General features: G+C 39.6%; 2 protein-coding genes across 2 annotated transcripts in view; one reads left to right on the forward strand and one right to left on the reverse strand.

Moving 5' to 3' along the window:
• The window catches only part of LOC131057189 (uncharacterized), a 298,476-nt gene that overhangs the window by 168,558 nt on the left and 102,732 nt on the right, over positions 1-27,186 (forward strand). The window lies entirely within an intron of this gene.
• On the reverse strand, positions 11,141-12,467 carry LOC131057198 (uncharacterized). The gene is made up of 2 exons (XM_057991388.2): positions 12,246-12,467; positions 11,141-11,939 (listed from the first exon to the last, which is right to left on the reverse strand). Exon 2 carries the CDS (start codon positions 11,883-11,885, stop codon positions 11,244-11,246), a length of 642 nt encoding a protein of 213 aa, XP_057847371.2. The 5' UTR covers positions 11,886-11,939; positions 12,246-12,467; the 3' UTR covers positions 11,141-11,243.

Genomic DNA, 27,186 nt, shown 5'->3' on the forward strand with positions numbered 1-27,186 from the left:
AGATCCAGTGACGGGGAAAATCGTAGCGGAGGTGGCTACTTATAAACAGAAAAGGGAATCAGGGGAAATTGATGAGGAAGGATTCAAAGTCACTTCCATTGAACTAGGTACCCTTAATAGGAGTACTGGTAATAATTTCTTTAAATTTTCTGCTGACCACATGCTCACTCAATCAGAAAAAGATTCTAAAGAGAAGAAAGAATTGAAAGCAATGGTGGTGACGATGGCCACATACATCAATTCGCTGACTAATTTAGGGCCTAACCCAATAATCCAGCTGCCTCAGCCATTCGATCCAAATTCCGCCGAAAGCCAGCAATTGATGAAACAGACGCAGAGGGGAAAACTGCTGTCTGACGCTGTGGTTAGTTGGGTAAATAGCATATTAGAGCAAGGGAATAAATTTATTTCCGAAGTTACTAGTATCTATTCTGAGGGTGAGGTATTGCTCGGGGAGATTCAAACTTTGATACCAGTATGGGAGACAGAATTGTCACGGTGCCAAACCATAGTTTCCCGAGTAACTGAAGTTGAAAAGTTTGGAGTTCTCAAATTCTTAGGTGAAAACCCCATGAAAGCCGCGGACCCGTGCACATTATTTATCCTGAAAAGTAATGAGCTGGAAGGAGTCCATCTACAAAGAAGCCATCAAAGAGGTCCAAAGCGTCAAGAATCAAATCACAGACATGCATAAGGAACTGGTTAAAGACATGAAGATTGTCAACCCCACAGGCATCTTACAATTGGATGAAGGTAGCATGGACATTGAAGTGTTAACCAAGAGTTTCACCGAAGCAGTTGAACGGATTAGAGATAAAGAAACGCCCAAGGTCGATGATTTCACTTCGTTGGCAGGTATAGAATCCATGTTGCGCCTCAATGAGAAGCTGATGCCGTGTCAGAGCCTAAAGATGAAGGAGTACAGGTGGCAGAAAGATGCATGTAGAGCCCGGCTGATGAGTTTAAAGAACCCGCACTCACAGGCCACGCAGGAATTCATGTCTACTTTCCAGAGCTGGAAGCTGGTACGACAAACCGTCGGAAATGAGGAGGAAGCCGGCGAATATAGTGGGAACTGAATCATCACCCGCTGGCGTTCTATCTTTTTGATAACCGCTTTCTAGTTTCATAACGGTTTCTTGTATTAACCCGATAGGGCTGGGTTTTAAGGGAGGCCCTTCGGGATTTTAAGAAAGGGACTATAAATGCTGGGGCATTAAACTGTTTAAGGGGGATGAGCAATAGAGGAGAAAAGAATAGCAAGTTAAATATAGTTTTAAGATAGATTTTTCTGAAGTACAGTGATTAAGGATAGTATATGCATGTTTTAGCTTCCAAAGACTTTGTGCATTGAAGTTGGATATACATATATGAAAAATTTCGAGTTATACTTTGAAACTTTGCGTTCTGAGTGTTGAATTATTATCACTTTGCGGAGATAATTCGGCGATTCGAAATTTCCTTATTGCTGTTGGTTAGTCGTAAGTTCATCTATTTCCTGTTTTGATATATGTTGAAAATCTAGCAGAAAATCCATTCTTTGAGATAGATTTTGCTGATTATATGTATGTGAATCTTTTCATTTGCGATCTGTATTTTGTAATTACCTCACTACCTAAGAGTAGTTGAGAGAACCTTATGCACTTTCAGGAAAAAGTGTAATTATAAAAGTTGAATTCATTAAGGGAGCTGTACCTGCAGAAAAATTCAGAGAGGAAGTTAAAGTAGAATTAATACTTTCTCAACTGTAGTGAATGGTTCTGTTCTCTTCATAACATTGGGCATGGAGTAAATTAAAAGAAAATTAAGTAAGAGGACAATCTGTTCACCAATAGGGAGTCAGCAGGTGCTCCAGGTTAGGGTTTCTTTCAGAGTCTTCCTTAGGCCTTGGTTTTGCTCTTGTTGCTAATTGTGTTTTGCTTTGTGAGTGGGCATCGTTCTTGAAGGTCTAAGTTAAATCGAGTTGGTGAGTGATGAAGTTTGGAATGTCATCCTGATCTTCAAATGCCCTGAAATTTGGCTAAGTCTGGAATGCCCTGATCTTGAAATTTGGCTAACTCTAGAAAATCCTGATCCTGAAATTTGACTAAGTCTGGAAAACTGAAGAATCCTCCAAAAACTAGATTTTGCAATATAACTCCTAGAGGTCCGAAACTACTCTCAAACATCCTAAAAGTATATATGGAATATAACTTAAAGTATAAGCACTTATACTTAAATATTATATTCCATAAAATGATCTTGACGGAGAGTCCAAAATGTCAAATTTCGCTCCTGAACCTTCCAAAGGGTCCAGAGTGAAAATCCTTATAACCTTCATTTTCCTTCCTTGTTTTGGATGGGCGTTGGTTTATTAGGCATTGTGTGTGAGTCTTGATGTGTTCTTGCCTTGAGAAGTGTTTTGAAAAGTGAGGATCTTGTCCAAAAATAGGAATTTCGCTCCTGACCCTTCCAAAGGGTCCAGAGCAAAATTCTTCATAAGCCTCATTTGCTTCCTTGTTTTGGATACCAACCTTGTTCCATGGGCGAATTTGGGAAGGAAATAACATGTCTCTGCCTTTTGAGGTGATGGAACGTAGAAATAACATGTCTCTGCTTTTGGCGAAGATTAGGAATTTCGCTCCTGACCCTTCCAAAGGGTCCAGAGCGAAATTCACTATAATCCTCATTTGCTACCTTGAATGGGCTTAAAACCTGGTTCCTCAAGTGGAAAACAATCTATATTTGCCTCCAGGAGAAGATTGAAGTTTGAAAAATGAGCAATTAAAGCCTAAATCAAGATTTTCGCTCCTGACCCTTTCAAAGGGTCTAGAGCGAAAATCAACCTAAGACTCATTTCTTGCCTTATTTGATCAAATTTTGATTTGCAAGGCTTTTTGAAGGGAAGAGTAGACATGTTTGGAAGTTGTGAAAATGAAGGATTTTAGCCAGGAAAGGAAATTTCGCTCCTGACCCTTCCAAAGGGTCCAAAGCGAAATTCCTTATAAGCCTACTTTTTGACCTTTCTTGGACATGAAACCTTGGTCCTAGGGCAATGAAGGATGAGATTCTACCTTGCAAAGAAGTTTCAAGTTGAAAGAATGATGATTTTGGGTCAAGAATGAGATTTTCGCTCCTGACCCTTCCAAAGGGTCCAAAGCAAATTTTCTCAAAACCTCTCTTTGCTATCAATTTTTTGCTAGATCAAGTGTGGGCTAAGGTAAAATCAAGGAGAAGTTGCCCCTGACAGTGACTTTAAGTTGCTAGAAACCATGAAAGATGAAGGAATTGAGCCTAAAAATGATTTTCGCTCCTGACCCTTCCAAAGGGTCCAGAGTGAAAATCCTAAAATCTACCTATTCCTTTCAAATTTATGCTAAGCTATGCCTAGACCAAGATAAAAGATGCCCTTGTGATTGCCCTTAAGTCGATGGTTGTCTCCAGAAGTAATGATTTTAGGCCAGAAGAGGAAAATCGCTCTTGACCCTTCCAAAGGGTCCAGGGCGAAAATCCTTCAATCACCTATTTTGCCTTGCAAAATCAAGATAAACTTGGGTTGGATGAGAGAAGAAAAGTGTTTCCTTGCCTTGTGAGGTGGAATGAAGTTGAAATGATGAAAAAAATGAGCTACAAACAAGAAATTCGCTCCAGACCCTTCCAAAGGGTCCAGAGCGAAAAACACTAAAACCATCCTTTTCTCCAAATTTTGTGCTAAGTCAGGCTTGGACTAGGGTGAGAAAAGCTATTTGGAATCCCTTGGAAAGATGTTTGACCTTCAAAAAAATGTGAATTTTGAGCTAAAGTTGGAATTTCGCTCCTGACCCTTCCAAAGGGTCCAGGGCGAAATTCTTATAGGGTCTGTTTGTGGAGAAAATCTTGGGGAAGTTTTATGTTAATATCTTTTTGTTGATGATTTAAGTTGAAAATGCTATGATGAAATGAATTTATCATGTGTCCTTAATCATCTTTTGGTTTGTTTTGGCAGATGAAAGAAGACCAGGCCAGGACAAGGACAACCTTCTCCAGCCCAACATCAACAAGGATGACCTTCTCCAGCCCAGCCTCATCAAGGACGACCTCTTCCAGTCCAACATTTGAAGGAAAGACAAGGTGGCATCCCAGTCATCACTCCTCCAGTCGGGTTGGTCCACTTCAGCATGTCTAGGTTCAATGTACTTGACTCATCAAAGATGGCACTAACTTTGATGTACCTACCCCTGCTATCCATTGGTCGAATATTCCAGAGAAGACATGTGTCCAAATAATGCAATTATTTCATTGGTCAGAATTAAGTTTGTTGTAACTAACCCTAATTAGGGTTTTCATTGTAAAATCTCGGCCATTTATCTCAAATTGATCTAAGCCATTGAATTGTATTGAGGGCGCTATATAAGCCTTGTCTCCTCATTTGTAAAAGGCTAATAGTTAGTCATTAATAGCTAGAAGGTTAATAGTTAGTTCATAGAGGTTAGAATCAAAGAAACGGGACTCGGACTCGGCTCGGACTTGGCAAGGCCGACTCGGACTCGGCAAGGCCGAGGCGGACTCGGACTCGCGACTCGGCGTCAGACACGGCTCCAAACTCGGCTGGACTCGGGAAAGTGAAAAACTCAAGAAATTTAGAGATTTTTAAAGATTTAAAACTTGTTTCAGACACCCTTTATTGAATACACCTTAAAGACACAAAAACATCATTAAACTCGGCTCATTTGATTACATACACAAGTATACATCAATCACATAAGCATAAACGCAAATTGTAGCTGAAGAAAATAAGAAACATAGATATATAAATATTGTCACATGTATACAATATTACAAAACTCATGGAATAAAAAATCCACGTCATCATATGATCATCATCAAATGTTTCATACAAATACCAAAGGTAAATAGTATACTAAATACAACTACAAGTGTACAAGCCTATGGCTGAGAGGGCCATGCACCCTCTCGCCTTGGCCCCCTGCGAAGGCGTTTAAAGTAGGTCCTGGATGATTCAGCAGCCATAGTCGCTCTCCGTGACACCATGCCATGCTCACCAACATCAGGAACGACTGTGTCATGCTCACCAACATCAGGAACAGCTGTGTCACTCTGAGTCTCAGTATTTCCTGTCTTTGCTCGTGCTCTCTGCTCCTCCTCTGCCATGGCTACAGCCTCAGCCTCTATATCTACCTGGTCGATCCAATCAATGTCATCATCACTAAATACAGTTGTAGGAGTCCCAGGAGCTGTCTGATTCTCATTGGCCCACTCTGCTTCAAGATCAACCTCATCTAGAATGATAGGAGACATGTCAACTATTGCATTCTTTCTCATTCTCAGGCGGATGTTGTAGTGAACAAAGACGAGATCATTCATCTTCTCCACAGATAATCTATTGCGCCTCTTGGAGTGTATGTGCTCAAACATACTCCAATTGCCCTCACAACCTGATGCGTTGCATGGTTGGCTCAAGATACGAATCGCCAACTTCTGAACATTTGGTGTCTTTGGGCCAAAAAAGTTCCACCAATGATCTGAGTTTGAAATGAGAAAAATAAATAAAATCAGTCTCACTCATGATAACAAGTTACAATATAGTATTGAATAAAACTAAAATTAAGCCTAACAATTTATTTTTACCTGGCATCATAGTTGTCCTACCGTCTTTGGCGACAGGACGAGAGAAGGTCTCCCCTTGTGCATCTGAGAACATCTGTAGCTCTCGAAAAAGGTCTATCTGAGAAGTACCAGCAGGTCCCATCTTCTCCATGATTGCATATAGACCATTAAGGACCTCCGCATCAGCCTTGAAAGAAGGGATAAAACGGAATGCCAGATTCAGATAATAGGCTGCCGCATGGATGGGCCTATGTAGCTGATGATGCCATCTCCTATCAATGATCTCCCAAATGGGACCATACTTGCTCTCATCTGCTCCATAGACGAATTTGATGGCCTCCTTCGCCCTATCCATGCCCTCATATATATAGCCCATTGCGGGCTTATCTCCATCCGCAACTCGCAACAAAACCACCAAGGGCTTAACAAACTGCAAAATTGAAAATATTGTGTAATTTAGAAAAATGAGCAAATAAGAGAATACATATAATAAGTTATAAAACATGAAGCTAAATTGTAGAATTTATAAAAAAATTACCTTCACTATCTCATCACAAGGGACCCAAAAGCCTTGCTCATCAAAAATGCAGTCTGCCATCTCTATCCCTGTAGGGGTGGTAGCATAGGATGAGGAAGACCACTCCTCACCAACAATCATACGTCTCAAGGAAGACTTAGACCTAAGCATGGACTGCAATGTGAGGAAGTTTGTGGCAAATCTTGTGATTCCTGGACGATGCAACTCCTTCTGCTCTGTGTATTGTCTCATAAGAGCCAACACCCATGAATGATTATATACAAATTTGCAGACATTTCTTGCCCTTTCTACACATCTCTTGAACCATGGGATTTTTCCGATATCCTCCAACATGAGGTCAATGCAATGAGCAGCGCATGGAGTCCAAACTATAGATGGGTGCCTCTCCATCAATAGTCTACCTGCAGCAACATAATTTGTTGCATTGTAAATTGTAATTAATGGAGGTACAAACTACAAGATAGTAATTAATTTGCAAACAAAATTAGTTTGTAATCAAAAGTTTACCCGCAGCAACATAATTTGCTGCATTGTCGGTCACCACCTGTACCACGTTCTCCTCACCCACATCTTCAATCACCTCCTCTATCTGCTCACATAGGTAGGTGGCATTCTTGCAATGGGCGGAGGCATCAATGGACTTGATGAAAACGGTGCCCCCTGAAATAAAAAAATAAAGCTAGTTCAATGATCATTCAATAAACCATTAGATAAAAAATAAAAAATTACAGACTATATGAAACTAAAATTAATCAATCACCTGCGGAAGTGTTGACGTGTATTTTGTACACAATCATACACAGAATAAAATACCCAAGGGTACCTTATCCTCTCTTGAATAAAGTCTCTGATTGCTGAAGATGTCGCAAAAAAGGATCAATCAGGGTGACTCCAATGTTCTTTTATGTAGGGTCTCTACGTGTGGATAAGCTCTCTGTGGTATGATGTGATTTGCTGGAATCACAAGGGGACTTACATTCGATGATTGAACGTCTGATCTGCTTTGAATATTGCTGGAACACAGGCTCTTACTAACTTTGACTTGAAAAAAAGGAAAAAAGAGGAGGGTGAGGAAAGAATCTAATCCTAATACTAAGGAATGTAGGAGCAATGATTGATCTTTGATGAAATTCTAACTAGGTCTTGTTTTGACATCGCAGGACCATCTCCACAAGGCTAGTGCGATCTTCGAAGGAAAGCTTTGTGATGTTCAAATTATCACTGCAGGCATAGACACCATCAGGTTGATGCATATCAATGAAGAAGCGACAATTGAAGTTAAGCTTAAGCTGAATGATTCCAGTTGACTACGCAAGGCAAGTCTGCAATCAACAAACTGCTAGTAGTATGAATATACGAATTTCACCATCAATCAAGCACATTTCTTCCACTCATCTAATAACATGAAATCAAATATGAGAAGTATAAAGACCATGCAAATTGTCGAATCGACCCATAAATTTCACCATTTCTTCAATGAAGTTACAAGTCTTTTACAACAACATCTTGGCAACAATCTTTGCCTTCTCTCTCTACTCTACTCTAATTGCTATTCTATCAACTTCTAACTACTCTCTATCTACTAACTGCTTCCAACTATTTCCAACTCTCTAACTGCCTTTACAAAATGAAATGCCAGGGCTTATATAGTGCCCTCAATACAATTCGATGGCTTAGATCAATTCGAGATCAATGGCCAAGATTTTACAATGAAAACCCTAATTAGGGTTTGTTACAACCATTACATAACATTTAATGCTCAACCAATGAAATAATTGTATTGCCTGGACACATGTTCACTCTGGAAAAATCGACCAATGGATAGCCGGGGTAGGTACATCGGAGTTTGTGCCACCTTCCATGAGTTAGGTACATTGAATCTGGAAATGCTGAGGTGGACCACACTGATTGGAGAAGTGATGACTAGGATGCCACCTCGTCTGACACTTGTATCTTGGTAGATATTCAACTTGATGTTGTTGAGAAGCTAGCTTTAATTAATTCATCTGGTACTATCTGCTTCTTCAACGAACCCTTGTTCTAACTTTTTGTGTCCTTGATGTGGAGGATGATTGATGTACCTCGCCTTGGAATACTGGATTGGAGAAGTCGTCCTTGATGATGTTAGTCCAAAGAAGGCCGTCCTTGTCGATGCTAGGCTGGATCGAAGAAGGTCGTCCTTGTCCTTGCTTGATCGTCCTTGAGGAGAGTCTTCCGACTTGTAGATCTTTCGACCTTGGAGTCGCCATCTTGATACCTACACAACATTTCAAAATTAGTAATATATCTTGAAATCTCAAAATTAAACTTTAAAAGGAAGATTCAAGATTTTAAATTAGGAAACCTCATGATAAATCTTGAGTTATCATTTCCTAATTAACCATGTAATACTTAGACTTTTCTAAAAAATGTCTAAAAAAAATCAAACCTTGAATAAAGGTGTCAAGATGATTTTGCCATTCCTCTTCTTGAGAATTAACTCTAAAAAAATTAGATGAATTTAGGCTAGGCAAAGTGTAGATCAAAGCTCTCCCTTGGATAAAATGCACCTCCTTTAGCTTGGAAAAGAACTCCACCTTCCACTAGCTTCTTCAAGATCTGAAAATTTGCCTTCAAATGTCTTCAAAAATCTGGAAATTATCCTCCAATCTAGCAAGAAATTCTCCTCTGCAATAGCCTTCAAGATGAATTTCGCCTTCCTTAGTCTCCACACTTGGTAGAAATTCGCTCCACACAAGCTAGATTTCGCACCTCCTTCCTTGCTTCTCCAAATCGCACTTGAAACAAAGAATGAATTTGAATAATGAAAAACACACCCCAAATATATAGAGCGCTCACCATTTCACCTCCCCATAGGCCGACTTGGCAAAATAGGCCAAAAAATAAATAAATTTGCAAAAACAAGAGGCCGACCTAATAAAATGGATAAAAATAATACCTCAAAGCGCTCCATTTTCAATTTTAATTTAATAAAAATTAATTTTAAATGCCTTTATAATTAAAATTTTGATTTTTCTAAGGCTCAAAAATTAATTTATTAAATGCCATGCGCCTTTATTAAATGCCAATTTAATTGAAATTTTTTTAAAAAATATTTTGAAGTTTTTAACGAATTTGGCATCTAATGCGATTTGCTAAAATAAGGCAAAAAATAACGAATGTTGATAACTTCGCTCTGGTCCCTTGGAGAGGGACAGGAGCGCTTTTGCCAATTGTCATCGAAATTTGTGGTCCTTGCAACTCCATTCCACCCCGAAGCACTTTAAATATCATTTTGACCTTGTGTCTTGACTTGGATTCGTCCAAATTTGGAGAGGAAGGACTGGATATTAAGTTTTTCGCCTTGGTCCCTTGGAGAGGGACAGGAGCTATTTTGCAAATCCAAGCTTATCCGTCCTTTGTTAGCCTTCCAAATTATATTCAATGGATAAATCATGTTTTCCTTGGTCTCTTCAAATCATAAAATTGTCTTGATCCTGCAAGAACAGTGCAAATTTGAAATTCAAGCTCCGGTCCTTCAGTGAGGGACGGGAGCACTTTTGCAATTACAAGCCAATTCGTCCTTTGCTAGCTTCGAAAATTATCTTCAACGGATCGATTGTGTCTTCCTCCATCCACCTCAAACGCGAAACTTGCTTTCCCTTTGCCAAAAACTTGCCTTGAGGGAAAATCGCTCTGGTCCCTTGGAGAGGGACAGGAGCGCCCTAGCCAGTCATCTTGGTCCCTTGGAGAGGGACAGGAGCGAACTTGTTACTTAGGCCGATTTTCTTCATTGTGGCGTTCTTAAGTTATATTCAACGGGCAAAACATACTTCCCTTGACCTCCTCAAATCACGAAACCACTTAAATCTTGCAAGGATAATGCGAAATTGGAATTCAAGCTCCGGTCCTTCAGTGAGGGACAGGAGCGATTTTTGCTCTCAGGGCCAAATCTTTTTACTTTTCACTTCAAATTTCCTTCGCTGAGGAAAATATCATCTCTTTACACGCCATGAATAAAAGTTCGAGTCCAAACAAGGTCTAAAAATGTGTATATGAATAAAATCGCTCTGGTCCCTTGGTGAGGGATAGGAGCGAATTTACCTTTCTAGACAAATACTCCATCATTTCATCGTCCTTAATCAAGTCTGGATGCTCTATCACGTTCATTTTGTCCTCCATCATGCCTTTGATGTCTCAATTTGTCCAAACAAGGTCAGGAATGACTCCACTAAGCCTTTTCGCTCTGGACCCTTGGTGAGGGACAGGAGCGATTCGCCTTGGACCCTTGGAGAGGGACATGAGCGTTTTTCGCTCTGGACCCTCAGTGAAGGTCAGGAGCGAAATTTGACTTTTCGAACTCTCTATCAGGACAATTTTAATGGAATATAACATTTAAGTGACATTTCCTTCTATGTTTCTTCTATGTTTCTTCTTTCTTATACTTTAAGTTATATTCCATATATACTTTCAGGATGTTTGAGAGTGGTTTCAGACCTCCAGGAGTTATATTGCAAAATCTAGTTTTTGGAGGTTTTTCAGTTTCCAGACTTAGTCAAATTCAGGATCGGGACATTCCAGACTTAGCCAAATTCCAGGATCAGGACTTTCAGACTTAGCCAAATTTCAAGATCGGGACATCACTCAAGCCGGACTTGCTTATCCATGTGATCACCTGGGCGACACTCAAAATGCAAAGGCTAACTGACAAAACCCTAAAAGACCTAGAAAACAAACCCTAAAAAGCAAAAAACATGGGTCCCCATTTGCAATGGGGCGATGTGTGAAAACGTCACAACAGGAAGAAACAAGAAAATTAAGGAGAGTTCTATTTCTCCTATCCGTCCAACCATCAGTCATGATGGTGCAACCTTTAGTGCTCCATATGTGGCGTTGTTCATCTAAATCCTTTTTCACATCATCCACCATTTGAGACAAAATGGGTCCCCTCAAATCACTCTCACTAGGGGCTTTGAACCCCGCCCCGCACATGGTAATGGCATCAACCGTTTGTTGCCAATAAGGAGACCTGTCGCAAAGAAACTCAATGAGATAAGTTAAGTATAAAAATTCAATGAGATAAGTTAAGTATAAAAATTAAAACAATCAAAGTTATCAAACATAAAAGTTAGTAAAACATTCACCTGGCTACAAAGAATGGAATACAGTTGTAGCTCCAAAACCTACCAATTGCCATTTTAGCAGCATCATGGACCTCCTTGTTCCAACTCATGCCCTCAAGCAACGGTTGGGACCCAGGAGTAGTGCGAGGCACAAAGAAGGAATCCAACCTAGATTTACGAATCCTAGGTCCAATGGTAACATTCCCACTACAACTACTAGTGGTAGGAGCATGAGAAGTGGCGGTGGCACTGCCACTTATAGAAGCAGAAGCAGAAACGGAAGCACCAGCAATAGCAAACTGAGTGGGACGATATGGAGGTAAGGAAGAAGGGCCTCCAACACAACCTAACTGTGTCCCTCTTCCTAAAACTGTCTCTCTCCCAATGGCCGCTCGATCCTCCTTTTGTTTCTTTTTTCTTTCAATCTCCTCAACCATTACATAACAATCACGTACGGCCTCAGAGACTGCTTTTAGGCATGGTTCGGCATCATGTCCACGCACACCAACAATATGGTATTTCAGCCTATATATACCTCTATGGAATATTGTTTTGCAAAACATACATTTTGTTTGCCCCTTTCCTTGCCCTGGAAAATCCTCATGATATTTCCAAGCAAGGTCCTTTCTCATGGGGGGTCTAGAAGCTGAAGTAGACATTTTAGGATAGTTTTGTGAAAGTTGAAGTTGAGGCAAATAATAAAGTGAAGTTTGCTGCAATAAAACATTACAAATACAAAATAAAATTAATACATACATTCAAAAAAACTAAAGTAGGGTTTGTAAATTTTTTTTAAAAAAATTGTAGGGTTTGTCAAACCCTACAATTTAAAAAAAAATAAATTTACAAACCCTACATACAACCCTACATAGTACAACTACATACTACATGCTACATACAAATTACAAACATACAAAAGATCTTGCATACAAGAAAATGTAAAACTTTCAAAATAAATGAATAGAAAATGAAATTTTTGCATATAAGAAACAAAATAATGTTAAAAAAAACAATCTTACCTCTTACAACAAGCTTGAAATGAGCTGCAAACTCTTCCTATCCAACTCTTGATGCACCAAATCGAAACACAATGCAGCTCCAATGTGACAAATTGAAGAAAACTTGAGCTTCCTCCTTGCTGGTTTTTCTTCTATGCACCCTTGTTTTTCTTCCCAACTCACTTTACTCTTCCTTTTTTTGCAAGTGAATGAAATGAAAGTCACTTTTAGGGCTAGAAGACAATTAACATTAAAAAATGGATTTTAAAAAACTTTCCAAACTAATTTTTTTTTGACTTTTTACTTATGCCAACGCCGGCCGAGTCCAGGGCTCGGGACTCGCCGAGTTTGGCGATTTTGGGCCAAAATTGCCAACTCGGTGAGTCTGGCGAGTAAAACTCGCCAGACTTGGCTGAGTCCGGCGAGTAAAACTCGCCAGACTCGGCTGAGTCCGAGTCCGAGCCCCTGGGACTCGGTTGGCCTGACTCGGACTCGGACTCGCCAAGTTTGTGCGATTTCGGGCGAGTCCCGTTTCTCTGGTTAGAATAGCTATAATGATTAATAGCAAATAGAATAGCAGTTAGAGTTGAATAGAAAGATAAGGCAAAGATTGTTGCCAAGATGTTGTTGTAAAAGACTTGTAAACTTCATTGAAGAAATGGTGAAATCTATGGGTCGATTCAACAATTTGCATGGTCTCTATACTTCTCAGATTTGATTTCATGTTATTAGATGAGTGGAAGAAATGTGTTTGATTGATGGTGAAATTTGTATATCCATACTACTAGCAGTTTGTTGATTGCAGACTTGCCTTGTGTAGTCAACTGGAATCATTCAGCTTAAACTTAACTTCAATTGTTGCTTCTTCATTGATATGCATCAGCCTGATGGTGTCTATGCCTGTAGCGATGATCTGAACATCATAAAGCTTTCCTCCGAAGATTGCACAAACCTTGTGGAGATGGTCCTGGGATGTCAAGACAAGACTTAGTTAGAATTTCATCAAAGGTCATTCATTGTTCCTACATTCTTAGTGTCAGAATTAGATCCTTTCCTCGCCCTCATCCTTTTTTCTTTTTTTTTTTCAAAATCTAGGCTAGTGAAATCCTGTGTTCCAGCAATATTCAAAGCAAATCAGACGTTTAGTCATCAAGTGTAAGTCCCCTTGTGATTCCAGCAAAATCACATCATACCACAAAGAGCTTATCCACGAGTAGAGAACCTACATACAAGAACCTTGGAGTTGCCTCGACTGATCCTTCGGCGAAATCTTCAGCAATCGGGAAACTTTGCTCAAGAGAGGATAAGGTACCTTTAGGTATTTTATTTTGTGTTCGCATGTGCATAAAAAACACATCAACAGTATCACATCTAAAATGTTGTTGAATAATGGCTCAACCATATCGTCCTTGCCAAGTAGGTTTTGGAAGAACCTAATTGCTTCCAATTGGATATTTGCATACCCAGTCAAAATGTCTCGTCATCACTTGAGTTAGTGTGAGAGATTCTATTTTGCCCCCCTCTCACTTTTCTGGTGTTATGGAAGAATTTGTTTAAATCCCCATATGCTAACCAAGATTCCCTAGATCTAGAGTGCTAATATTAGTCCTTGCTAGAATTTTTTTGTGTTCGGATAGCATTTCTTTTTCTCCGAGATAGTCATTTTGAAACTTACCATTTGCTATGACGTGTTCATTGAGGGTTGCTACTTCTATCTCAATCCTTTTCTCTTGAAAGATTCTTTGGGAGGATACCTTATTCCATAGTTTCAGCTTCTATTTGACATATTGAAGGGTACCTTATACCACAACAAACCCATTCCACCAAATGCTCTTGAAGCCTCCTTGAAGTGTCCCATCCATCCCCTACAATGTTTGATGAAACAATCAACATCTATCTTGTTTAGTTTGGTTTCCTATAGCATAACTATGTTGATCGATTGGTTGTCCAAATGGTGTTTGGTCATGCACCTGTTGTTGGGGGCATTTAGGGCCCTAACTTTCCATAATAAGATATTCAAGGCTCCCTAAGGGAGACTCCTCCCTTAGATCTCAAAAGCTAGTTTTTAATTGTCACTTGATCTCTATTTATCATTTGTTCCTTTTTCTTTGAATTGTTCGTTTTCCTTCCCATTTTCTTAGAAGGAAGGTTGCAACCAAGATTGACTTTTTTTTTGGCTAACTGACTTTGTCCTTCTAGGTCGTCAATATCCATTTCATCCATCATGTCGTCATCTTCAAGTTCAGATTCAAATTCATTCTCACATTTTGGGTCATCCTCGTTCTCCCTCTCATCGAGAGGGATTAGAGCTCTACTTGTCTCTTATGGTTGTGTATGTTTTAGATTTCATTTCAATTGCTTATATCATTTTATGCTAAGGTTAATTGAGGTCACATTGAGTTTCTGATTTTCAGTGTGTTATGTTTGGGGAATACTGATTGACCCCCCATCTTAGTATTCCGGTCTGTTCAACATAACAAACGTTCTATAATTTGACATGACAACTTAAGAATTGACCGGAAATAACTTTTCCCGAGCTCAATTTTAATGCACAAATGACCAGCAAACTAATGATGAAGGAATTTAATGTAAAACAATCAAGTTTTTTATTGGGTACAAAACAAAGTTAAGGACATGTATTTTGGCCTTTAGTTAATAGTGGTTGATGTAAAAAATGTTCAATTTTCAATTCAATATGCAAGATGTATTCTAATTTATATTCTCTCTATCTATGTATTATCTATTTATCTTATAAATCTGATTGTCTTCTTTTGTGTGGCAGGTGAGAGGAGCATTTATGGATTTCAATGTCCTTCTCACAAATATAGATTGGTATATATGTGCGAGAGGGGAGGATCAAGCAATGCCTTGACCGGTCATGTCTTATGGACATGACCGATCAAGACATTACTTGATAGCACCCTTTGATTACCAATTGGTGTTTATTCTAATCAACAACCTGATACTAATCGGGGTCTACATAACTTAGTATCCAATGCCAATCGGTATTTACGTGGCATGATAACCGATGTCAATCGGTATTTACTTGGCATGATAACCGATGTCAATCGGTGTCTAAGTGACTTGTTTAACCGATACCAATCACTTAACTAATAGTTAGATATCAACCGGTGTATGCTTTGCCACCCGATAACAATCCAATAATCATCATTTGTTTACTGTTGAGGATTCAACCGATATAAATCGGCATACATGGTTAACCCGATAATAATCAGCGATCACATTTATAATGCAACTCGATATTAATCGGTATACTATGCTATGATATGATTATCGATAGTTTGAACATTGATCGACTAAGTAGATTGGACATATACAAATGAAGAATTATCATCAAATGAAATAGCTTGAAGTTTTCCTGATAGTTTATCGATAGGATAAATGATTGAATGAGAGACTTCATTTATCTCTCATTCAATCATTTATCTTACCGAAGCTATCATGCATTAACACTCCCTCTTAGCTAGGTAAGATAAATGAAAACAATATATCAAGCATCACAATTCAAATGATGGTTAGTATTCTTTACACAATCTGACTTTCTAGGAAATCATATCACCTAATCACATGATATGAAGTATCACCTAAACACGTGATACAAATGTTCACCACGTCAATCTTGTGATGACAGGATATCACCTAAGCATGTGATATCAAAATTGCCTAAACACGCAATACTTAAGGATAATCATATGAGAAAAAATTAAATTCTCATCTTATCCAAGTTGTAGTATGTGCACTAACATCTTATACAAATGTTTTACCACAACACAATCATGGCACATCCATGACACACCAGAGATAATGTCTACATACAAGTGTTCATTATCTTGAGAGATCGTCACCTCTTAGATATGAACTCAGGGGATAAAATTCAAAATGTCCTATCATGACAAAGAAGTTTACACATTAAACATCTTATTGATATGTAAATACAGATTACAAAGCAAATTACCTTTCTATCATGCCTAAACCTTTTCTGAAGTGATCAACCTTCACTCTGGAAAGAGGTTTGGTCAGAATATTTGCCGTTTGATCTCGTGTACAAACATATTCTAATTGGATCACATTCCTGTCTACAGTATCTCGCACATAGTGGTATGGAATCTCAATATGCTTGGATCTGTCATGGAACACTGGATTTACTGAAAGTTTTATGCAGTTCTGATTGTCACAATGTATAATAGTGGGTTTCATAGGTTCTCCAAACAACCCCACAAGCAACTTCCTAAGCCATACTGCTTCTCGAGCAGCCGTAGAAGGTGCAATGTATTCTACCTCGGTGGAGCTTTGGGCTACTGAGGCCTGCTTCCTGCTGATTCAAGATATCATAGCTGAACCTAGACCGAAGCAACACCCTGAAGTGCTTTTTCTGTCAGTCACACTTCCTGCCCAATCTGAATCTGTAAATCCATGTAGGTCTATATCAACTTTCTCATATTTGAGACCAAGGTTTAGGGTACCTTGTAGGTATCTCATGATGTGTTTTACTGCAACCAGGTGTATCTCCTTAGGTTCACACATAAACTGACTAAAGGCATTAACTTCATAACAGATATCTGGCCTTGTATTTACCAAGTACATTAGGGACCTAATCATCTGTCTGTATTGAGTAGGGTCAGTGGGTTGTGACTTTGCTGCTGCTTCTTTAAGTTTATGTAAATTGGTTTCCATATGAGAGGTCATGGGCCTACAATTTAGCATTCCGAATCTTTTCAAAATATCCAAGGTATACTTTCCTTGGTTTAGTATAATGTTGTCAGAATTCTGCCATACTTCCAATCCTAGGAAGTAATGAAGGAGTCCCAAGTCCTTCATATCAAATCCTTTGGATAGATCTTTCTTGCTTTGATCTATAAGGCGATCATTTCCTGTGATTAATAAGTCATCAACATATAAAATCAATATTAGCATATCACCTTTATTTCTTTTGTAGTAGAGATTAGGATTTGCATCATTCTTAGAGAAGCGTAGTCCTGAGAGATAGGTGTCAATTCTTTCATACCAGGCCCTGGGAGCATGTTTAAGCCCATAGAGAGCTTTCTTGAGTCTACACACATGAGATTGCATCATGAATTTCAAACCCTTCAGGTTGCTCTAGGTAGACTTCTTCTGAGATCTCACCATTTAGAAATGTTGTCTTAACATCCATCTGGTGTACCTTCCACCCCTTTGTTGCTGCAATGGCTAATATAGCTCTTACTGATATATACTTGGCAACAGGTGCAAAAGTTTCTTCATAATCTATTCCTTCCCTTTGTGAGAACCCTCTAGCTACAAATCTGGCCTTGTGTTTTTCAATACTGTCATCTGCAACATGTTTGACCTTGAAAAACCATTTAGATGAAACAATAGATTTCTTAGTTGGCCTAGGAACAATCTCCCAAACATCATTTTTCATAATGGACTGATACTCTTTTGACATAGCATCCTTCCATACTTGATGTTCAAGTGCATCCGATACATTGTTTGGTTCGGCTTTAGAGAGATCATTCATAAGGGCAACATAGCTAGTGAGTTTATTTGGCCTTTTTCTTTCCCTAAAGGTCCCTGAGGGAGCAACAAACTTCTGAGCTTTTGCTACAGTCTTGGTGGCGCATAGTTGAATTTTCTTGAGGTTTTCTCTAGGATGACTTTGAGTTTCACTTATAGTTTCCTCAGGATTCTCCCTCTGAAGCTCAGAAGTAGGATATTTATCTATGCTAGGGGTAGGGATATAGACTTCAGGGTCTAGAGAGCTTTGGGCTCTTTTGAAGGCCAAGTCTTCTTCAAAGATCACATCCCTACTTAGCTCAATATTCTTTTGACCAGGTATATAGATCCTGTAGGCTTTGGAGGTTTCACTATATCCTACAAGGATTCCCCTTTTCCAGAAGGCTCTAATTTTAATCTTTTCTCCTTAGGTACATGAATATAGACAGGGCATCCAAATATCCTAAGGTGGCTAATATCTGGTTTTGATTTAGTAAAGACTTCCTCAGGGGTCTTATCTTCAAGATGGGAGTGAGGACATTTGTTTTGAATATATACAGCAGTGCTAGTTGCTTCTGCCCAAAGATTGACATTTAGATTCTGATCAAGAATCATAGCTTTGGCAGCTTCAACGTTTGTCCTATTTTTCCTCTCAGCTACCCCATTTTGTTGAGGGTTATAAGGTATTGTTAACTCCCTCTTAATCCCTGAATTTTAACAAAACTCTTTAAATAATTCTGATGTGTATTCCCCCCCATTATCAGTTCTTAGGGTTTTGACTTTATTTCCTGAGTAGTTCTCTGTTAATGATTTGAATTCTTTAAACCTATTAAGGATCTCTTCTGATTCTTTACATTTCAGAGAATAGATCCAAGTTTTCCTAGAGTAGTCATCAACAAATATTACATAATACAAAATTCCCCCCAAAGAAGGTGCAGACATGGGTCCACATACATCAGAATGAACTAACTCTAAAATTTTACTTGTTTTCCTAGTACTATTTTGAAAAGCACCCTTAGTATTTTTACTTAGGACATCCTTTGCATGCCCCTGAATGATATTGCTTTAACTTAGGTAGACCTGTGACAAAGTCTCCCATTGATGATAAAGCTCTAAAATTTAGGTGGCCTAGTCTTCTATGCCAAACTTCATTAGCATCTGTAGTTTCATGGATTAGGACTAAGTTGGGCTTTGTGCATAACTCATACAGGTGGTCTTGTCTTTGACCAATCGTTTTAGCTTTCTTGATGGATGAATTCTTTGGCCAAGCCAATACTCTGTTGTCTATGAAGGTCACTCAGTATCCATTATCCTCCAGTGCGGATATTGAGACTAGATTTCTCTTGATGCCTGGAACATATAGTACTCCTTTAAGTTGTAATGATACACTTGACTTTAGTTTGATGGTGCAGGTTCCAACTCCTTTGACTGGATGTGTAGAGTCATCTCCGATAGTTACTTGCTCATCATTCTCCTCTTTCATGGAGTCTAGCACTTCTCTGAATCCTGTAATATGTCTGGATGAGTCACTGTCGATCACCCAGGAGTTAACTTTGTTTGATGCTTGGTTTGTGAGTGCTGAATAGAGTACATACTTCTCGGGGTCCTTTTCCCTTTTAGATTTTCCTGTTTTGGCAAATGTGGCTTGTTGCTGAGCTCTTTCTGGACATTTGGCAACATAGTGCCCAAATTTGTCACATATGTAACATTGAATCTGAGAAAGGTCCTTCTTGAAGGTGTTCTTGCCGTGACGACCTTTTCTCTTTCTAAATTGTTTCTGTTTGCTTTTCTTGTTTGAGTTCGTATTTAGAACTTGGAGATCTTCATCTATATTCTTTTGCTTGATCCCTTTCTTTTTTTGCCTTGATTCTTCTTGGAGACAGTCAGCCTTTAGCCTATCAAATTTTGGAAATTGATCCCTTGCACTGATGCCTTGGACGAATGTTTCCCATATGCTAGGCAACCCATCTAGAGCAATGAGTGTTAATTCTTTGCTTTGGATCTCATATCCAAGGGTGCCAGTTCATCCCTTAGGGCAAATATTCGCATGAAGTAGACATTGATTGATTCTCCTTTTATCATGGCTGTGTGATTTATTTCTCTTTTTAAAGCCAAGGTTCTACTGGCATTAGATATCTCAAATGCATCTTCATGTGCTTTGAACATGTTGTAGGCTATCTCATGTTTCCTTATGATGGGCATAATATTATTTCTCACCCCATCAACTATGATTTTGATGGCTTTTCATTTCCATTTCTCCAAGTTGTTTTATCAAGTTCAGTCTCAGGTTCTTCAGTTTCAGTTTTTACAAATGATTCGACTTCATTTTCTTTTAGAATGATTTGAATTCTGAACTTCCATGCTGAGAAGTCATCACCTCCTCCGAGTCTATCTTCAAATCTGATAGCACTAGCCATTGAAAGAATTGTGATGTTGAATATATGCTTGTTTTGAATTTTCCATAAAATTGAACAACCTCAGGTTCGATTTAACTATAGCTCTGATACCATGTAAAGAATGTTCAATTTTCAATTCAATATGCAAGATGTAATCTAATTTATATTCTCTCTATCTATGTATTATCTATTTATCTTATAAATCTGATTGTCTTCTTTTGTGTGGCAGGTGAGAGGAGCATTTATGGATTTCAATGTCCTCACAAATATCGATTGGTATATATATGCAAGAGGGGAGGATCAAGCAATTCCTTGACAGGTCATGTCTTATGGACATGACCAATCAAGACATTACTTGATCGCACCCTTTGATTACCAATCGGTGTTTGCTCTAATCAACAGCCCGATACTAATCGGGGTCTACGTAACTTAGTATCCAATGCCAATTGGTATTTACATGGCATGATAACCGATGTCAATCGGTATTTACTTGGCATGATAACCGATGTCAATCGGTATTTACGTTGCATGATAACCGATGTCAATCGGTATTTACGTTACATGATAACCGATGTCAATCGGTATTTACTTGGCATGATAACCGATGTCAATCGGTATTTATGTGACATGATAACCGATATCAATCGGTGTCTAAGTGACTTGTTTAACCGATACCAATCACTTAACTAATAGTTAGATATCAAGCGGTGTATGCTTTGCCACTCGATAACAATCCGATAATCATCATTTGTTTACTGTTGAGGATTCAACCGATATAAATCGGGATACATGGTTAACCCGACAATAATCAGTGATAACATTTATAATGCAAACTAATATTAATCGGTATACTATGCTATGATATGATTATCGATAGTTTGAACATTGATCGACTAAGTAGATTGGACATATACAAATGAAGCATTATCATCAAATGAAATAGCTTGAAGTTTTCCTGATAGTTTATCGATAGGATAAATGATTGAATGAGAGACTTCATTTATCTCTCATTCAATCATTTATCTTACCGAAGCTATCATGCATTAACAGTTGAAAGGGACTTTTTTTACACTTTTTAAAATTAATTCAACATCTCTTAGACTGATGTATAAGTTTTTCTTCCATGAGTTGAATGAGACGAACATTCAAATCCGAGCTTTGAAAAACAACTTCAAAAACATTCACCCTTGGGTGACTTGTGGATTGAAAAGGAAGGTAAAAATGCTGTGGCCTCGCTTCAGAAGGTGGTCAAGGATGTTTGTTAGGGGTCAATAACACATGCTAGTTTATAGTCAGATCGGGTGTTTATGTTTGGTTATGTTGAGTCGCTGAAACGTTCCCGTGGGGTAGTTGGTTGTTAGTGACGGTTGGCAACTTGGCCAACCGTCGAGTCTATATATGGTATGGATGGAACCTGGGCAAATATGGTATTGTACTGGCATATTTTGGGAATTCAATAAAGATATCATTATTCTGTCATGGTTGTTCTGTTATTGTTATTCATGCTTTGATATATATTAATGTTCTGTTACATGAATTGTTGGTACGTGTGGAATATCTCTGTTAATCCGTGAGTTTACCAACCTCACCCTAAGGACTAAATATTTTGGCGCCGTTGCCTGAATGAACTTGGAGATAACTATGGCTGCAGGGGGAAGGAATTAATGGGCCGACCATTCAACAAGCAATTAACTGTCGGAGACAGTGACACACACGAAGAAAGTACCGCGAAAGAGGCACAAGAGGATCAGTTGATGATAGACTTGGTATAGATGTGGGACGTGTCGGTCACGCAGTACGTGCAGAGGGAGGCTCAGGAGAGAGTCGTCTCTGAAGGCACGGTACGTGGTGAACTCACCATCAACACTCCCGTCTTTGATCTGCTTGGAAGTATTCGAAGGTTACTCCCTAGAAATCTGATTGCACTCCAAGACCAAAGGGAGGAAGTTGCATGGGAACTCGGTCGGCAACAAGTACTCCAAAGGTACGAAGAACAGAACCATAGGGAGGAAGAGGAAAGGGAGACATGCTGACGCCGTACCCCTGGCACTCAACGCCCCTACGGCCAAACAAAGTCAAATGTACCACAACCACCGGAGGAGTAGACGAGGGAACTCTACAAAGATCTCTCCGCATAAAAGAACATGCCGAGTGGAGACGACGGCTAAGGGAAGTTGCTGACTCGAAGAGCCCTAAGGAACATAGCAGAAGTCGGAGTTGTAGTCGGGAGAGACAAAAGTCGTGTACGTGGAAGGAGTTGGAGGAGGTTGCTAGGAACTTGCCACTTCCAGACGTCGCGGAGGAAGATCTCTTGACCAGGCCCCACACTCAACGTCAAGTGAAAAAGACTCTGGAGATGAGTCGAAGAGCAACCCGTCAGAGTATTCTTACCAAGGAGAGGAGGCGATACGGGATCTGCACGAAGAGATCACCAATATTTTTGAAACAACATTATTTGGCATCAGTAATTTGTCCTTGTTAGAGGGAACCAAAATAGGAGGGTTAGATCCAAAAACCTTGGGAAGGAGGGACTATAGGAGCGAGGGTGACGAAAGCCTTGCAGACAGGGGTCCAACCAGGTCAAGAGCGTATGGTACCTTCTAGACACATAATACCTTCTGGGCATATAGTAACTTACAAGCGCTACATAAATCCCTCCAGACAAAAACAATGGCACACACTCCATAGAAACAAAAGCTTCCAAAATTCATGGGCGACGGGTCGGAGGATCTCGTACGACATTGTAAGACATGTGTGACCATTTGGGAGGCAAATGGCCAGGACGACCAGGATTACTGGTTGAAGGCATTTCCAACCACCCTGCGAGGAATAGCAATTGATTGGTATTAGAACTTGGATCCCTAGTATAAAACATCATGGAACAATCTGAAGAAGGCTTTCCAAGAGGAGTTCAAACTCCTACGAGATGACAATGAAATAGTGCCATAAATTTGCAATACAAAGCAGGGAAAAAGTGAAAGTGTGCGGGCCTATAACAGAAGGTTGAGGGAACTGTTCAACAAAATGGAGAACCAGCCGGCTGATGGCTTAAAGAAGAGATGGTTTGTTGAAGGACTGGTACCATCTCTTAGACAAAAGATGAAGGTGGTCCCTCTGCCCTCGTATGACGAAGCATACAACCGTGCGATGGATTCTGAGAGTGAAAATAAGACATCCCGAGGGAAGGGTCGGGTGAGCGATGGTGATAGTACGGATGAAGACAACGATGGGGAGTCCAAGACTGTGCAAGCACTCCGAAGGGATATGATGAGGATGATGAAAGAACTAAAGGCTGACAAAGAGAGTGGCAAGGAAGGAAAGGAACTATGGTGCACCAACTATAAGACAAAAGGGCACACTAAGGGGAGCTGCCGTCAAAAAGCCTTATGTGACATTTGCCAAGTAATGGGACATTCCATTAAGGAATGCCCGCACAACTTGAAAGCACAGAGCACACAAGTGCTCTACGCCCAACCTGATCAAGTCACACTGCCAGCAACACCTTCGAAGCTGACAACAAACTCTAACGCCTCTCCTGGAGGGAACCGAAACAACTGGCGGGGTAACAACAGGACCGATAATAACACGCCGAGGAGTAGAATTCAATACTACGGAAAGGGACGACCCATGATCCAATGCCGGAAATGCAACGAATGGGGTCACTTTGCGCGGGAGTGTCAAAATGGAGATGACATAGGAATTTTGTTGTGCAAATGGTGCGGTCCGGGGAATCATGAGGACATAGAGTGTCCAAAGCAAAAAGGGGTGAATATGCTGGAGGTAGAAGAACCGGAGGAAGGTGTACTGGCAATCACAAGATTGCAAAACAAGAAAGCCATGTATGCTGACCTTCGCATGGAGAAGGAAAGACTCCAGGAAGCCAGGGCAGATATTGAACGGGCGATGGCAGAAGAACGGAGGGCCTCGCAACCGGCTGCCAGTACCCCACTCAGGTCAGGACTGGAAAAAACTATCATTTAGCAGATGTTACAGACCACTATACTCGTACGGGTATCCGACCTTCTACAGACCATGCCACAGTTGAGGATGGCCCTAACAAATGCAACCGGTGACATCACCGTCGACCAGAAACACCGAACGATGACAACACTACCTAGTGCGGCTCTTGTGAAAGAACCTGGTACGGATGCCGTAGACCCCATGCTGCTCACCGTAAGCATTGGATGGAAACTTGCTGTGGTGGAGATGGACATAATGGGATAGAAGCTCACAAACACCATTGTGGATGGCGGGTCCGGAGTCAATGTGTTACCAAAAGAAACTTGGAGAGATCTTGGCAAGCCTACCCTCTGGCCACCAACATTCCACCTCGTCGGTGCGGATCAGCACGACATCAAACCCCCCGGGACTCTCATGGCACAAAAGGTGGTGATCGGGACACAACAATTATTTCTGGACTTCGTAGTCATTCCATTGGAGAGAAAAGCGTACGACGCCCTCCTAGGAAGGGGATGGTTGATCATGGCTAGACCAAATCATAACTGGAAGAAGAAAACACTCTCAATCGAGAGTGAAGGTCATAAGTATGTGATTGACCTGAGGAATCAGTCCGTCAGTGAAGAGCTCCTGTCGTTTGACTTCGACTCGAAGGACTCAAATAGATGGGAGTGGGGTTTCGAAGGAGACAGAGGAGGGAGGGAACCCAATGAGGAAGGAGTGTTGGAACTGGATGGATGCTCTGAAGATGGAATTAGTTCGTTGGCTGGACTCTTCCATTGGCAGACGGAGGACTACGAGGTCTTCCACCTTGAGTGCCACATGCTGTAAATATGTTAGATTGGGGAATCAAGTGGCGGTACGGAAGAGAAGTCATTTCCCTCGGAGTATGGTAGGTACCAAGAAGGGATGGCACGGGTGGATGACACACCAGCCCACCAGTTTGAACGAGATAAACCCATCAAGTACGAGGAAAGGGATGTGAAAAAAGTCAGTCTAGGCAAGGACGAGGACCCACAGGTGATACTCGTAGGGGATGACTGGAACCCTGTACTGAAGGCGGCGGCCTTCAAGATATTCCTGGAATAGAAGGACCTCTTTGCTTGGACCTACAAGGACTTAAAGGGGGTACCACTGGAATTGTGCGTACATCGCATATCCCTCGTACTAGTAGCCCAGCCCGTATGGAGGAGACCGTACAAGATGAACAAGAACTACGCGGCCTAGGTGAATGAGGAAATCAACAAAATGTTGGAGGCTGGGATCATATTTAAAGTGGAAACAAGTGACTGGGTTTCCCCAATAGTCATTTCTCTCAAAAAGGACGCTAACCAGATAAGGATATGCTTAGACTTTAGGTACCTAAACGCAGTAACAATCAAGGATCCATTTCCAATCCCATTCACTGACAACATTCTGGAAGAATTAGCTGGGCACGAGATATACACATTTCTGGATGGGTTCTCGGGATACAACCAGATAAGTATTGCGGAAGAAGATAAGCTAAAGACCACATTCATGGTTGAAGAGGGGGTGTACACCTACAATTGCAGATTATATAGTACGTGCCCATGATCTTCAAAGTATCTTTATTATAGAATGATTTTACTTGAGTGAGGTGCCCTTGATATTCAAGATTATAGAATGCTTTCACTTGAGTGAGGTGCTCGTGATCTTCAAGGTGCCTTTATTATAGAATGCTTTCACTTGAGTGAGGTGCCCATGATCTTCAATGTTCATTTTGATCTTTAGAAATGATATTCTCTAGAAAGAGTAAAGTAACTTCAAGTAATATGGTACTTCCATATGTATCCAAATGGAACTCTTCGAAAAATCTTCAAGGCCATATTGATTCTTCAAGAGTTACATTCATATTTTGTCCATTTGATTCAAGGACACATAGAAGATAGTCTTCTTATTAAAGTATTGCACCATCCATGTAATAGCACTTACACCATATGTTTTGAAGGCATAACCTCGCCATAGAAGAAACAATATAATTAGTAACATATTAAACAATTAAATTTGATTTTTGGTGCAAAGAAAGAACATAATAGTATGCATTTTCCATTTGCCAAAGATAATATTCCTCATAAATGTAAAATATAGTTCAATAATTCATAGCAAGGAGATCAACCTATATTTTCATGAGAATAAGCATGAATAATTAGTTTTCTTGTTTTAAAAAATAGACATACTACTACATATAGTAATGAGCCATAAAAAATTAGGCAACGGGTGAGCTATCCTTTCTAGGTTTGCTCCCCAAACAGTTTATAAGGGCGATAGTCACCCATTATAAATAGTATGAAAAAAAATGGATCAAATATAGAGTAGAATAACAAATCACTTGGATCTCCAAAAAAGGATGCTAATGAGAAATTTTTAAATTTACTTATGCATACTTACTAGCTTGTACATTTCAAACAAATATGTTACCCTACATTTATAGATAGATAGATGATTCCTTTTTATCATTGTGATAATTTGATATTAAGGAATTTGCTTATCAAGAATATTCCTAATGTTAACATAAGGCATATCCTCCATCAAATACCTATAAAAAATTAAATTTGAGATAAATCATGATGTTCCTTCCTTTATTCCTACTAGTTCACATGTGACTTTTTGTGATGCACTTAAAGGACTAATATAAATAATAACAGGTACTTTGGGAGGGTCACATGAAAATATGAACTAAGACTGGATGAATCAACTATATTAAAAATTCGTATGGAAGGATCAACACCATTAGTTATGAAGTGCTTGTTTATTTGTTCATGTCTCACTAACAAGTTATTTATAAAAGATAGAATAAAGTGACAAAAGAGACATTACTACATCCACTCATACTAAATGACTATCAAAGATATTATAAAGAACAGTTAGAAGGGAATTATAAAATATCAACACTTATAATGGATGATCTAGGAAAGGACAAGTCTACACCATCTCTTATAACATTGTGAAAGAAACCCCATTAAGTCTATTCTTCATATATATACATAATCTTCCATGAAATCAAATTATTTATTTTGTGCATATCCAACTATCGTTGTAGTCTTAATCCATTTGACTTGGATTCTTTCAAACAATTCACTTCCGTTGTGCATTTT

The sequence above is a fragment of the Cryptomeria japonica genome, chromosome 7, assembly GCF_030272615.1.
Source record: "Cryptomeria japonica chromosome 7, Sugi_1.0, whole genome shotgun sequence".
NCBI lineage: Eukaryota > Viridiplantae > Streptophyta > Pinopsida > Cupressales > Cupressaceae > Cryptomeria > Cryptomeria japonica.